This window comes from Pleurodeles waltl, chromosome 10 (genome assembly GCF_031143425.1).
Source record: "Pleurodeles waltl isolate 20211129_DDA chromosome 10, aPleWal1.hap1.20221129, whole genome shotgun sequence".
In the NCBI taxonomy this organism is placed as follows: domain Eukaryota; kingdom Metazoa; phylum Chordata; class Amphibia; order Caudata; family Salamandridae; genus Pleurodeles; species Pleurodeles waltl.
Genome location: NC_090449.1, coordinates 863615342 through 863631302, shown reverse-complemented (window position 1 = coordinate 863631302; position 15961 = coordinate 863615342). Strand labels below are relative to the sequence as shown.

Here is a 15961-nt window from a genome sequence, read left to right as displayed (position 1 = left end):
GAGAAATGGCATTCTACCTTGATCTCACCAAAGAGTTCTGGGTGGATGAACAACTCTTTGTTGATTGTGTGGGTGCGAAAAAAGGTCAGACAGTGCAGAAGAGAACCATCTCCAGATGGGTTGTACTCTGCATTACAGTGTGCTACACATTGGCTGAGAAGCAACCGCCTGTGGGCTTGCGTGCTCATTCTTACCAGAGCTAAAATTGCAACCACTGCATGAGCACGGGCGTGCCAGTCATGCCCATCTGTCAGGCGACAACATGGGCATCTCTGCACATGTTTATCAAACACTGCTGCCAGGACAGTTAGGTCTGTAGGGATGGGCACTTTGTCCGTTCGGTCCTGCAGGACTTTCTGGTGTGATCTTGGTTTGCAGACCCAAGTCCGGGGACAGTATTGCTTGGGTATCTATTCTAAGGTAAGGAATCTGCAACTAGATGTCTCTATCAGGTGGACAAGTTACTTACCTTCAATAACGCCCTATCTGGTAGAGACAATATCTCGTTGCAGATTCCTTACCGACCCACCCATCCTCCCTGCTCTGTGAGCTGATTTTTAGGAACAGGGGTTTCCCTTTCAGGGTCCTAGTTTTGATGCACCAGTGATCAGTGTTCTTCATGGCTCTGCACTTCTGGCATGGAAAGTTGTGAAAAGAAACTGACATTGGCATGCCGGGGTGGTGCCAATATAGGATGACATATCCAGCGCGGATGACATAGCCCAGTGGTTCCCAACCTTTTGACTCCTGAGGACACCCAATTAATAATTACTGGAAGCCGGGGACCCCCAGCAATTTGTACGATTTTAAATTTCAAACATTAAAAGAATAATTCGCAAAAAATATAACAAGTACACACCAAACAAATACTCAAATTACTAAAGATATCAATCTTTTATATTGAAAAAAATATGCAGATATCAAAACATTTTATTGGGAAGGTTGGCGCTGCATCTCGGCGACTACCTTTTCATTGTTCGGTTTTATTTAGGCAAGGTGAATCCTCAAGTCAGAATCTACATTTCCGGAGCGATTTCTGTTTTGATATTTTTTTAGGTATGTAAGATCTGAGAAAGCTTTTTCACATAAATGAGTGATCGGGAAAGGAAGTAAACCATAGGGGCCTCTCATCTCTCCCTAGCCTCTCCGTCACATGTACTTCATTTGTTTTAAAGCACCTCTCATACCACTGTAGGGTGTCAAGGCTCTTTACAGGCGACTCAAGGTGTAGGATTCACATGTCATCCACACTGGTAGGCATTTTCTAAGAGTGTTTGCTCTGGAGAAGCACAAATTTAGGATTGAGAACACAGCGCAGTGATTAGCGAGGACGTTAGTAATAAGAATGTATATCTACACAAGCAAACCTTTTTTAGCAGCACAAGGAAAATGAAAGACTAGGGAAAAAACAACTTTCTAATTTGTGCCATGCGGTTTGCATGTAGTTTTTTAACGGCAGTTCATAGTTCACTGTGGTAGATTATTATGAACTGCACAGTAAAAAAAGAATCTCTGTGACAAAAGCAGTAACCCACTGTGCCATGCACATAAAATACTGTTATTTGCATTATACACGTTCTTTGCAGCAGGCATATTAACCATTTGCGCTACCTTTGAGTCAAAACTGCCACTGCCCAAAACTCTCATTCCTCTCCTGCAGGTACATTCATCAATAGAGTTCTCTTGACACTTATTTTTGTTGTAAAGGAGCTTTGCAGTGCTTTTGAAACTGGTGAACAAAGGAAGTAATAAATATAAAAACACAACGCATGTGTTTGTCACAGGCCCCACTGGAGAAGTGCCTTTCTCCTAGCCCAGGCCTGCGGACCCCCTAGGAATGTGTCACGGACCCCTGGGGGTCCACGGACCACAGGTTGGGAACCACTGACATAGACCACAGACGCAGGGCCGATCGACACCCCCAAACGGCACACAGGGATACTGCTTGAGAAAAATCCCCAGATGCAGACTGATGCCTGGGGGAAATTCTAAGGTAAGGAATCTGCAACTAGATATTGTCTCTACCAGATAAGGCATTACCAAAGGGTAAGTAACTTGTCCTTCGTGACCGAGAGAGAAGTTGTGCATTTTGGTAAAAGTGCAGATTTTACAGGGATGAATAAATGTTTGGAAAATTTAGTCAATGAGGTGTAGTCATAATCTATTTGGATACTATAGTATTTAAATGAGGAGAAATCTTTTTGTAGGAAATTAAGATTTCTTTGAGGGAGAATAGAGCTCATCTGACAGGTTTTACAGCGTGATGAATGTAAATTTTGATGGTGGTAGTAGTGGTATTAGTTTATTGTACAGGTAATAAAATCCAATACAAATAAGCAAAGCAAAAAACAAACAAAGAGACGGAGTTCAAACTAAAAGCACACCATAAATTACGCATACGGCATATTAAGACATTTCTCCCCCCCAAAAAAATTTAAAATATAGAATACAAATCACCCGACCGGGAGCCCCACATAAAACACAAGGCAATATACATAGGACACAGCCCTAAAGTGCATGGTGCATAAGGTAGTAATTGCACTAAACATCATCATAACTGTTAGAGCTCCTCATCCTAACCAATAACGGGCAAAATGGCAAGAGCATGGAAGAATGCCAACTAAACATGTTCATTGCTCGCAGTGCCATTAAATTTAGATCGAGCAATTTTGATAAATTTGGTCAGTAACCCATTTAGCATTGGACTGCCTGGGTCCAGAGACTGAAAAATAGCCTGTCGACAGGAGGGGATTCCCAATTCGTTCCATTTGCTCCGGAGAAAGAGTCTACGCTCCTTTAATAAAGCTGGGCACAGGCGAACCACATGGTCAATGGTTTCCTCCGCGTTGCTGCAGCCTCTACATGTCACACTGTCACCAGGGAGCAGCTGCCATTGGGGCAGATGTTTAAAAAAAAAAAAAAAAAAAACAATCACCCATCCTGAGGGCTAAAAAGGCCTTTTTTAACCAAAACCTGTATGTGCAAGAGAAAAAACTGAAGGACATACCTGGCTTAAATGAGCCAATTACTGCCCAGGCATGCTTCCAATGGACAAGAATGGAACAGTCAGAGTGATAAGAATACAGTTAAATAAGCCTTTTAATCTCTGATTTAAACGAGGAGTAGGGGGGATTGCTTTCCCGGCGTCCAATCGGCGTTTACATTCAACCAAAAATTGGTAATAGGTGGACTTCGGTTTCAACTCACTAATTTCTTGCCACAGGACTGCCTCCAGGTGGCCGTCAGAGGCCTGACGCAGTTTATAACACAACTTCAAGAAAGCACCCGCGTCAACTGCCACCAAATCCGTAGCCCGAAATCCAACCGTACCTGCGCGGGTGAAGCCAGGTGCGGAACATGAAAGACTCTTATAGATTTTATTAACCAACCTATTTAATAGGCAAGAGCCTTTGCCCAACAGAATTTCTTGACTATAGGCCAATGAAGGGGTGATCTTTGCTCTCATGACTTCCATTAGGGGAAGAAGGGACGGCCCCTTTAAAACTTTAGCTAATTTGGAAAAGGCCACCTGCAAAGCCACAGCTTTAAGTTCAATTTCCTTCTTATGTTTAACAAAATTTCCCCTGGAGCCAAAATGTACCCCCAGATATTTGTAGGACTGGTCGGAGACAAGTTTACGGTTCTTATAGTACCAGCTGAAACACGAATGTTTTTTCCTCCCAAAGGGGACCACTTTAGTTTTAAACAGGTTAATTTCTAGTTGATTTGCGTAGTGTACGTCTCAAGTTGGTTAAGCAACCGTGGAAAGGCCGATCTTAGTACAGCTGAACAAAGCAAGGTCATAGGCGTAAAGCAGGTGACTAAGCCTGAGGCCACCAATCTTAGGGGGATGAGAGTTGACGGCATCAAGAGATGTTGACAAATCTGCAATAAACAGGTTAAAAAGAAGAGGAGCAAGTACACAACCCTGTTTCACACCACGGTTGGTAGGAATTCTCCTAGATAGGGAGCACCCATCACCGAGCTTAATACAGACCCAGGTGTTAGTATGGAGTTCTATAATAGCACCAAAGAGTACTGGGGGGATGCCCCAGCTTTGTAATTTGGCCCATAGGGCACTCCGGGGGATCCGATCGAATGCTGCCTTGAAGTCCACAAAACAGCAATTCAATATCAAGCCTGACGAGATCGCCCTGTCAACCAAAATAGAAAGTGCTAATAAATTGGTTGAAGTCCCTGAGCCAACATAGAACCCAGTTTGGACTATGGGAATTAAGGCCTTCGATTCAACCCAGGCACAAAGATCCTGCAGCAAGAGGCTGGCATAGAACTTAGCCTCGTTGTCCAGCAGGGCTATCATCCTAAAATTGGCAGGATCTGACCTTGAACCATTTTTATATAAAGGATGAAAGATGGCACCATGCCAAGACTCATGTATTGTTGAAGTTAAGAGGCAGTGTTCGAACAAATGTGCAAAATGATTGGCCCAAAGGAGAGGGTCCTGTTTGAAAAATGCCTGTGGAAGACACTTAGGACCGGGGGCTCCAAATTGCTTAGCCCTCAAGATAATATGGGGGAGGCATAATTGGAAGGACTCCCTTACTCCCTGCAAGGGGATTAGAGACCCTGTGAATGAGGGACACGTTTTAAACGAAGCAGGAGTAGGACTATGGGCTCCCTCATCCACCAATTCCCCATCCTGCCTGCTGTCGGAAAAATGGGTGGTCAAGTGAGACAAGACGCCCACGCTCCTTCTAAAATGTAAACAACGCCCGTTTGATTACTATTTAGGTTATTAATAAGGGACCAAAATTTTGTGAAGTTTGAATTTTTACTTGCGCTTAAAATTTTAGCCCAAAACTGACTGAGATAGGTCTGATAGTCGTCATAAACAGCCTTCTTATAATCTTTCCTCAGTTGTTTATATTCAATGAATAAACACTCAGAATCGGGGGGTTTCCTGATTGCCCTCGCTAGCCTGTTCCGTGCTTTCTTTAAATTCTTGGTTTCCTTAGAGACAACAAAAGGCCTAGGTGGGGCACAATTATGCGCGGATTGGTGGAACTTTGACCATAAAAGACAAGAAAGTTTAACCCATGACTTGATCGGGGACACACAACCCGATCCCTCAGAATAAAAAAAATAAATTAATACATTCAATCAATACTGTGCCGCCAATAGAAGCATTCCATTCTATGCGCTTTAGTGATTCGAAACAAACGCCACTACCCACGTGACATCATGAACAGGGAATCTTGATTTAATAAATACAATTTGTGACAATGGTCGCTCTAACTCCTTGGGGAAATCGGAAACCTTTCAATGAGGGGAAACAGTTCAATGTTACAGATGTTGTAATCTAAGTAGGAGTGAGATCGACCATCGGACCTTGTCCACCATGGGGGGGGGGCATCATCACGTAAACGACCATTCAAAACTTTAAAGCCCATACTGTTAAGATGCATTACTAAGTACTCTCCCAACGGGCAGTGCAGACAACCCTGGGGCCTTCATTGTTCGGGAATTAACTGGCAGTTACCACAATCTGGACCCTCAAGAGCCTCCATTGTATCCTGAAACAGGTTTGTGTGGAAATCACCCCAACTAAATTGGCTACAATCTGCATTAGTCGAGACAACCAGCTTTTTTCCCCCTTGGTTCCGGGGGCAATATAAACATTAATTATTATGAGGGTCTACTGCGCAGGCCCATTCCTTATTACAATCCCCTGGATCCAGATACCCTCCCAAACCAGAGTAAGTATACTCCCATCCAGTTTGACGGCCACGTAAATGGCCAGACCACCCTTGGCGCGGCCATTCTTGCTCGTTCTATGGGAAGATTTCCATATTTCTAAGAACCCTGGCAGGGGACAGCTGTACTCAGCCCAGGTTTCCTGAAGGGCAATTACATCGTGACTGTTAAGAGGTCTGCCGAGGCAAACTTATGCGCAACCCCATTAATGTTATATGAACATAGGGACAGATGTCCAGATGTTGGAACAGAACCACCCACCCGTAAGGGTCAGTGGTGGCCGCCATTCTAGAGAGTAGATGGCAGCCAGTCCCAGTTGGAAGACCCCTTAGAAACAGAACCAGTGTGGAGAATGCCATTAAAAGTAGAGGAGCCACCTAGGGCACTTTCAAGATTGAGAATGGTACTTTGATGGAACGGTGTGGTCAAGCCAGAATCCCAGGACTTGGCTTCTTAATGCATTGACGGACTAGACACCATTTATATTGTAGTTCAGTTGGAAAGTACCATTGTGATAAGAGCACACATTCAGTCTTTTCTGAATTTGTTCAAGGAATTTTGAGATCATCCAAGTCTGAAGAATTAAGAGGGGACGTTTTTGTATGAGGTGTCCTCTGTGAGGTAATTTTTTCAGGTATATTAGTGTTCTCAGCATAGTGGGCAGGATTTGATAGTTCAGGCTCTCTGGAAAGAGCACTGGTGGCTGTGAAGGTTATAAAAGATTTTCCTATCATAGAATGACAGGGAAGCTTTATACTTTGATGACCGATAGATGGATTTGTCGCCATGCTAAATGTGGGTTATACAGGGGCTTCCTTGCACAGAGGCCACCATTGCAAGGAACTGAAAGAAAATTGATCCACTGACCACATAGGAATAGGGTTTAAAGATGTGTAACACATTTGAAATGGTTCACATAATGTATATTATTTTTTACCAAGATGGTGTCCTGTACGCCATCACTCAGTGAAAGATAACAGGAAAGACACCCCGACACTTCTAGCCCTGCATGTGTTTGGATGATTACGTGTGGGTTTTAATGTGATTATTTAGACTTTATAGACTTGCATACTGGTGTTTCAGAAGAGGGATTCTTCCTGGGGTCATATACAGTGAATGATAAGCAAATGGGTAACATGGTACGAAAAAGTAGCAGAACGACGTTGAAAGGGCAGTTTCATTGACTGCATTGGACTGTTGATCACTGTACAGTGTAGTTTGTCTTCTGTAATAGAAACCCTATAAAGAATGGTTAATATGAGGAAACAAATGTATACAGCAGACAGGCACCACATTGAGGGCTCCAGAATACTAAGTGGTCTGTGTCACTTCTAAGCTGTTAGCTCAGTCTTGCCTTGTTACCTTTCTTGTGGAGGTGGGAAAACCATGATTTGTATCTCTTGGCAAAGCATAACCTATGGCTCACAAGAAGGTGGATATATGAAAATGACGACCAACATTTGTTTCCAACTATGCTTCCAGAGACCTGGTAGGGCTAAAGGAATACAGTTAGTGGCAGTTAAGCCTAGCAAAATTGACTGTGTGGGCATGCATGTGTAAAGGCCGTACATGGCTGAAGCTGTTTTCGCATTCACTTCGCAGAACATGTTCATTTTCCCGCTTTGACCAAAAAGAGAATTTCAATTTTCCGTGAATCATCTCATGACTACTTTCTAAACAAGCTGTCAATTTGTATACAGGCCATCACTCTACTTTTCACCTCCACCAGTCCCACACTTATGCATTACTTTTGAGGGGTGTCCTGCAAATGTGGGTTTGTGCAATTAGTTTGGCACTGTAACCAGGCTCATGGGCCTTGGAGTCACCATACACAGATCAGCATTGCACCCATCTTTTAAAAAAAAAGACCTACAAATCCTCTTGAGGCTCCGCTATACCGTGACCAAAGCTGTGTGGGAATGTGTGTGCATACTGCAGTGAAGCGAGAGAGAGAAATCTTCTGGCTTTCTGGTTCAGAATGACACACACATTAACGATCCTTCACAGGGCTGACACTGCTGCCTGGACCCCCTCACCTTAAGTATTTCAACTTGGCTTTCTCTCCTTGCCTCTGGGAAGTATCTAGAGCCCATCTCTTCCGCAGCGAATGCTTGCCACAATTCCTTACCCTCAGACGCTGATCTTACTCTGATCCAGTCACGGTCCAGAGTTTTTTCAAGGGGCCCCCTGCTTCCGGTTAAGTTTTTGCAAAAGTCTGAGTCGCTATCTGGGGCCACTATTCTTTATGTTGTATGGGCTGAAAGAGATGTAATGGCTCAAACCACAGTTACCCAGCCTGTCCCATCTCAAGCCTAGAAGACTGAGGTGAGTGTATTGTGATTTAAGGATTCTCAGATAAGTATGCCTATCCTGTCCCAACTACTTCTAGAATTCCGGTTGCACCACTATCCTACAACTATAGTGCCTACCACAGTGCATTTATTATTGGCCGACTGGTAGCCTTGCTTCTTTCTATAGCTACCTGTTGAAAGATCCCAACACTGTGTGGCTTCGTCCCACATCCCAGAATGGTGCACCCTTCCTGTAACAATTCTATTCATGGTGATTCCAATTTTAGCAGTATAGTTAAAACTCTGGAAGCTTTTGGCCTGATTTAGAGCTTGGCGGATGAGTTACTCTGTCACAATGGTGACTGAGTAACCCGTCATCCAAAATTCAAATCCCATTATATCCAGTGAGATTTAGATGTAGGTGGCTGGGGCCTCCGTCACCGTTGTGAGGGAGTACCTTGTTTGCCAAGTTCTAAATCAGGCTCTTTGTTAGTATTTTAGCTGAAGTCTTGTTCACTACCAGTCTTATTTTGTCAGCAGCTGACAAAGCACCTTCAGCTGATAAATCACTGAGTGCTGCCCGTCACTGTGTGCATAAAAGAGAAATTAAAAAATATGCTTTACAAAGGGGTGAACTCCCATACACCCTCACATTTAGCCATTTACAATGGCAAACTGACTGATTACTCACACCTAAAGTCCCACTAAATTACCATATGCTCCACTTTTTCATTTTTCTTGATACCACCTCGCTTAGAGAGTCGATCTTTAAGAGGCTGTTTCCTTGGGCCAAGAAAGTATAGGTGACCATAACGGAACTAGCTTTGTTGCACACCCACATGGTTGCCTTTGTAAGGTCCAACACACCTCTCCCCGAACCACCTCGAGGTTTTGCTTTATAAATAAACTCTGTGTTTGTCAATGGGCTGAAATAAGTAATCAGATGGGTGTTTTTGTTTTCATTATATATTCGATGTACTTAGCAAATTTGAGTGCCCATTGTTTTCACATTTAAGTATTATGTCACTCAAAAATATAGACTGTCTGGTCACTCTGCTTTTTTCTGTTGTAGGAGGAGGTGTTTGAAGCCACGTCAGAATCATAGGAAACTTCAACTTTCCACAGCACTGGACAGTTCCAAAAAAGATCAGGCAACATCTATGTCCCACCTTAATTTAATCAGTGCTGTCCATATGGAAATGGTGTCTTCGAGTTGTGAAGCAGATCTGCGCACACCTATGCTTAAGCCTTCATACAATACCTCCCGGGATTTTAGCTCTAGAGAGGAGTTGCTCTCACATCAAGAGGACAAGAGTAGATTCTCCTTTGATAATGTCACTCCTGGCAGTACTTTAAGAAAAGACTACCATAAGTCTGTGGAGATATTTCCTTTGCAGTACCGAAAAGTGGTTGAAGCATCTGATGGTTATGAGTCGCACAAGAAGCAGGACTACAGGAGAAGCTATAATTCTGTAATAAGCCATCATCATGTATTGGAAAAGCTAGATAAAGAAGTGCAGGCATCTGTGAACCACGTTGCAGGAAGCAAACCAAGTGTTCAGGAACAAATTCACCTCACGCCTTCTGCTCCAGAAAAAGAGCAAATTTTAGACCGTAGACCTACTGAATGTATAATGTCCAGATCAGTTGATCATCTTGAAAGACCGACATCCTTTCCCCGACCAGGTCAGTTAATCTGCTATAATTCAGTTGATCAAGTCAATGACAGTGTTTACAGGAATGTGTTGCCGACACTGGTTATTCCAGCTCATTACATGAAGTTATCGGATCACCCGTACGTCAGCCAGCAATTGCATGGTCCTGCTGATCAGCAGTTTGAAATTGAAAGACTTCAAGCTGAACTTTCTAATTCTCAGGCCCAACTTCTTCCACATCCCCAGCAACAAATTCCACCACTCGGCTTAAATTCACAAACACTATCACAGCAAGATTTACTTGATACGGAAGGGATGGAGTGGAGTCCACAAAATGCCTCAATGTCTGAATCCATGTCCATCCCGGCATCCCTTAACGATGCCGCTCTGGCTCAGATAAATGGTGACGTGCAGCTCCTAACTGAGAAAGCACTCATGGAGCTAACTGGTGGTAAACCAATGCCACATCCACGGGCTTGGTTTGTTTCTCTAGATGGGAGGTCAAATGCACACATTAGACATTCGTATATTGATCTTCAAAGAGCAGGTAAGAATGGTAGCAATGATGCAAGTTTAGATTCTGGAGTGGACATGAATGAACCAAAATCTGCACGAAAAGTAAGAGGAGATAAAGTATCCTTGCTTCAGCATCACCAATCAAAGCTTCAGTCCGCATTGCAGGCTCACCAGCAAAAAGAGCAGAACCTTTCAGACCCCACAACTTACACCCAACTTGTTTATTTGGAGGATATGGACCAAAGTGGTAGTGAATGCGGAACACCAGTCATCAGCCCTGAGGAGAACAGCCTTCGATCCTTCTTTGATGCTGCTGCAAGACGAAATGGCGGGCAGTTGCCTAGTCTGCAGGAAGAACCTATAAAAAGAACTGCAGATGCCTCACCCGAGCCATTAATGAGCACCGAAAATGAAACTTCAGGCTTGGACGAAAGTACAGAAGAGCTTGGTGAGAACAAAAAAAGTCCATGGCAAAAGCGAGAAGAAAGACCCTTGCTGGCCTTCAATATGAAGTGAGATGTTGCAAATTCACTGAACAGCTAAGTATAGAATTGCCAAATATTTTTACAATGGAAGTGCTTTCAAGTTTGTGCAGAGCTGCTGCATCTACAGCGAGAAAATGCAAGAGACGTTTGAAAAGCATTATCTTGTGAGGCATTGCAGCGGGCTCTTGAAACATAAGAGAATAAAACATAACCTCAAAAATGATTTATATGACTGTCTACTGTGAGATTAATGATAATGGCCAGGAGTATTGAGCCAATCATTTCTGAATGGCCTCCCGAGATGCTGAAAATAGAGTTGATCGTCAGGTGTTCGACCTTGATCTCTCACTAACGGGAGTAATGAACTTTGGTTGAAATTCAAAAAACACTTGTTTCATGTTTACTGTAAAACTGCATTAAACATAACATTTTGACTCATGAGCATCTGAAAGTTATACATTATCTCAGTGGCTATGCATTGCTGCTTTTACACTAAGTACTTTTTGCTTAGACAATGCTTTTTTTAATTTTTACAATTTGGTTGTAAACTTTTTTTTCGTTTTATTAAACTTTGTTCTTTCCAGCAAATTGTTTTAATGTATTTCTACAAGAAAGCTGCGAGAAGCTGTTCTTGGTATTAAAGCCTTTGTATGAAAACCAAACTGAATGTTGTCAGCGCTTAATTCTCCTGATCTGGTTGCATCCGAGCAAAGTGCCTTTTTCATATATACTGCACAGGCTTTTTTCCGTTTTTTTTTTTTTCTTTTCAGTTCTTGTGCAACAGTTTGCCTTATGCATTTTTTTTCTTTCAGTAGATTATGCTCTGTACGTAGTAGAATATTTTTTTTTAAATATGCAACGGCTCCAAAATACACGTTCTTAATTTCCACTCAAAAATTTCAAGCTTTTAGATTTCTTAATTATGTAAAAAGGCGTATTTGCTTCGGAGCTGCTCTTATTCATGCATTTTGGACGGCGGTATCGGCAAGTACACTTAATGTGTTAAATCAGAAAATAAATATACTTTACTGTCCAAAAAGACCGACTGTTGTTTTTTTGTAGTGTTTTATTTATTTCCCTTTGTTTATGTTAAAAACAAAATGATTGTGCTTTTGGCTCTTCAGGTAATGCAAAACATATATTCCTGGACTTGGGCCACACCCCTAAGATACCGGATTGGTTGTCCAAAGTAGGAATAATACCATCCACCAAAGACGACATGTATCAAATAACACAGCTTGCTCTGATTGTTAAGATATATCTATTCTACTACTCAAAGGGACCCTGAAAGATCTATCTTTGACATAGAGGGGTTATTGGGTGCATTTTGTCTTATTCCATGGATGAAGTTAAATTTTAGTGTAGGACGATAACTAAATTTCCACAGAGGGGCATTCCTCCGTCTCCCCCAGAATCCAGCACCCAGTGCTATTTGCAATTTGTAGTGAGTGGAAAGACATTACCTGTTAATTGTCCTGCCGTTTGGCATCAGGTCTGTGCCGAGGAGGTCTACTAATTGTCTATTAGTTTTGGCAACACAGTCGACCGTCCATGTCTACCTGCATGTGGATGACAGGTTGGTAAAGTGGAATATGTATCTGCCAGCATTTGGCAACAGATCTATTCACCCTTTATGTTGACTGGGGTTCACCTTCATTGTGACCAAGAGCTCCTCCATCCATTGGGTGCAAGGAGTTTCTTGGAGAATAACTAAATCCACAGACCTGAAATGCATACCACACACAGTGTCGACTCTGCCCTCTCTGGATGTGATGTTTCTAAGCCAGTCAGTCGAAGGCAGTGGGCGTAGGGTTATGGTGGGTGCTACAACCCCTCCAAAATAGTCATGCTAGGTTCAGAAAGTTACTGAGCAATAAAGCGGTCTTTCATTATTTTGTTGTTGTTACATTCTCTGTGGTCAGATGTCAGGCTATGTCTTCTGATAAATTGCTACTTATTCTTTTAACATGGAAATTGGTGTTAACTTTTGTTTATCTGACTGCAAAGTTAGAGGATTTTGTAAAGCGAACTATCCTACAATCTTGCTGGGCATGAAGAGAGGCTGCAGAATGTCAGTTTTTCCAAACACACCTTTAAAAAGCTGTAAAATAACTACAAATATTTGCAGTTTTTATTAATATCAAAAACAAATGAAGCCACTTTACTTGATGTGCAAATTGTAAATATTTGCTAAAACTAATTTCCATGTTATCATTTACCATGCGCTATATATTTTTATCAGTAACATTTTGTCAGTGCAAATTTTGTGGCATTTTCAGTGGCTATTGTGCTGTCTGTAAATGGTGCACTACCACATAATTTGCAACACTGACACTGCTAGCTACACACCACACTCTCCTTATTGTGTATGACTAATTTGCTTTACTTGTTCTTTGTGTGACGCTTGGGTTTTTCATAATCCCTATAACTTGAGTAATGTAACATTGATGTCAACACACTCACTTTGACAATTGCTCCAGCACCACTGATCTAAGTCTCAGTGAGGGGGTTTTGATGCACCTGCTGTGCATGGTCGTCGCCAGCATTGTCCTTCTTCCAGATGACAGATGAGGCTGTGGTAGGACTGGGTCGTCACAGTCACAAGGAAGAAGGCAGCGGAAGGTCTACATTTGTTGATAACCAACATAGAGAACAGGTTACAATGTTCAAACTCGTACATTTTAATGAAAAATGGAGGCTTTTGCAGACACATCTGCAGTTAACCTATTACTAATGCATCCCTGATAGGGTTGGCTGTCGATCTGGACAAGGGAGTATTTGGATGAAAGTACACTGTCATTAGCCTACTGGCACCCATGTGCCGTTTAAGATGCACTTGACAGGCCAGGTGGTCTTGAGCTGCATAGATAATGCAACAGCAGATAGATAGTTGTTATGGCCATTTATTACTGTTTATATTCCAGGTTGTAACTCAATCTCTCTCAAAACTATATTCATAGACACTCTGTAGGGCTCCAGTGTTATCTGTGGGTTTCCTGCCAGTGGTGGTCTTGACACAACTCTTTGAGAGAATTAGGCAGGGGCTTGCTGAGAAGCTGTGGTGTAGTGGAGAAAAGGGGTGTCTGGTAGTCACAGTGGACCTGGTGGTCTCCATGGGTCATAGGAGCCCTGTGGTATGAAAAGTCATGGTTCAGATAGTAATCTGACAGATGAAGCCATTTCACCATAGAGCAGATAGGGTGCAATCTTGGTGTGGTGTAGCTCCACTCAGTTTGCCTTTAGTTCTTCTATGGTGGGCCCTACGTAAATCCAGATTTTTGCCTTCAGTGCCTGAAAAACACATCCTTCCTTGCAGCAGTCAGTTTGCGATCGAAGGGCCATTGGCTATTGTTAGCACAACCTTAATAAGTAAACTTACAAGGGGACGCAAATAGGTCGATGAACCTTTTGACTCACATTTAAGATGTTCCCACCATGGATCCAGTACATGCAGATCAATTGTTAACCAATAACATTACTAACCAATGCTAAACAATAGCATTAGTAACCAATTGGAGTCAGTAATTATCACACACCATGACCTTTCAGCTATGAATAACCACACATTTTAGTAAAAGTTAGAATATTTATTTCCCTATATTAACAATGCTAATGTCACGTAAGATAATCTCAAAATCAAATGATAAACCTATAGGAACACCACTGGCTTACCAAAGCGGCGAAAGAAACGTAATCAAATCAAAGCTTAAACAATTACACATTCTAAGGTTACAGTGCAAATTAAAAACAAGAATAATTGAGCAAGCAATATTACATACATTTATTCGCGAAAGGAAAGACATCGACTGTTACCCCCTATAGCAGACTTTTATTAGTGAGGATCCTTATCTAACACCAGATTAGCATTAGCATGTTGGGCTTCATGCAAAACATTTTAGTCAACACAAATTTAGAAAACATTTAACTATGGCACTATCAAAATAGTGCGGTTGGTACGTAGAAATAAAAAGCAAATAGGCATTAGAAAACACATGCATAACAGTATACTTCTCCTCAATTGGATCGGCAAGCTAAGATGGTCATCGGGGCATCTTTGCGGACAGCAAGGCTTCAGGATTCAACATCAACGTTCAGAAAACACAAAGTTGTTAAGCATTAAAGTAAAGCACGTCTCTAGATGCTCAGGAAAGTAATGGCCTTTTGGCGAGAAGAAATTGGGCAAATGCGCTGTCTTCCACCAGTGTAGTCCTGCTAAGTCAGATTTCCTAAAATTACTTCCCAAGTCCCTATTGGTCAAGGGATCGCATGTTCACGCTTTGTCCAATAAAACTAAAATATCAAATCTCTAATTTCTACTAGCACTTGGTTCACATGACTGGCTTCTCTTGTAATGTCCTCATCGCCTGGATCGTCGGGTAACAATATTGGTGCAGCTTATACTCCATTCAGTGTCTTCATTGTTTTCCTCCTGACAAAGTCGGTCTTATACACATTACACGTATTTTGTTACATTTAGCAAGGACAGTGTCTTCTAGCAAGCGGTTCTTATGAGAATGACTTTTAGCTATGAGCACATTTAGTCAGCACAATGGAAAATTACAATTTTAATTCTCTGAGCAAACATTTTATTAATCTGTTTAGAAATACAGCTTGACGTGATGCCGTGCAACTAGGCCAAGACCTCCGCTAAGTTAAGGCCTAAAAATAATAAAGCTAAGACATAATGCATAACCCTTAATATGATGTACTACTACATTAATCAAACATAAGCTCCATCCTTCATATTAATAAGCCATTAATAAGTGTACTTCGTGAACATTGACGGCCACTCACGTGGACACATTTTCAATTGCGTACATTATTTTTCTCTTTATTAATACATTTTCTACACAAATCCATTACTCAGAATACATAAATATTCTTTATTATTTTTTATTAAAACACCTGCTCTAGCAATCCCTCCTCTGATTAAGTGTCATCACATCAAACTATCACTCACAAATGTTTTTGCATCAGCTAAAATTCTGTCGTTTCAGCCCCTTCAAATCTTCGTTCCCTTTTCTAATTTTCCTTGAACAATTTTTCCCTTTTTTTCCCTCCTCTGATTATTCTTTGACCTTTTCAGTTGTATTCTTTTACACAATTTACATATTGCCCATATTCCAATTATGCAAACCGTGATAAATAACACCCTGTGTATAATTTTCAGTAAGATCCCTTTCCCAATGTTGCTGAGCCAATTTCCCACTGAAGCAAAACCATAACCAACTTCCTACCAAACACCTGGTTCTTTCAATTTGTTCAATTCAGCACTTTCATTAGTCAGATTAGTAAGCAA

The 15961-nt window shown here is 41.8% G+C and overlaps 1 protein-coding gene across 1 annotated transcript in view; it reads left to right on the top strand.

Annotated features, from left to right (window-relative positions):
- The window catches only part of FAM171A1 (family with sequence similarity 171 member A1), a 409935-nt gene extending 398611 nt beyond the window's left edge, over positions 1 to 11324 (top strand). The window contains exon 8 of the mRNA XM_069211592.1: positions 9079 to 11324. Coding sequence (XP_069067693.1) covers positions 9079 to 10693 — 1615 coding nt within the window. The 3' untranslated portion in view covers positions 10694 to 11324. The remainder of the gene's footprint in view (positions 1 to 9078) is intronic.
- Positions 11325 to 15961: the final 4637 nt, after the last annotated feature.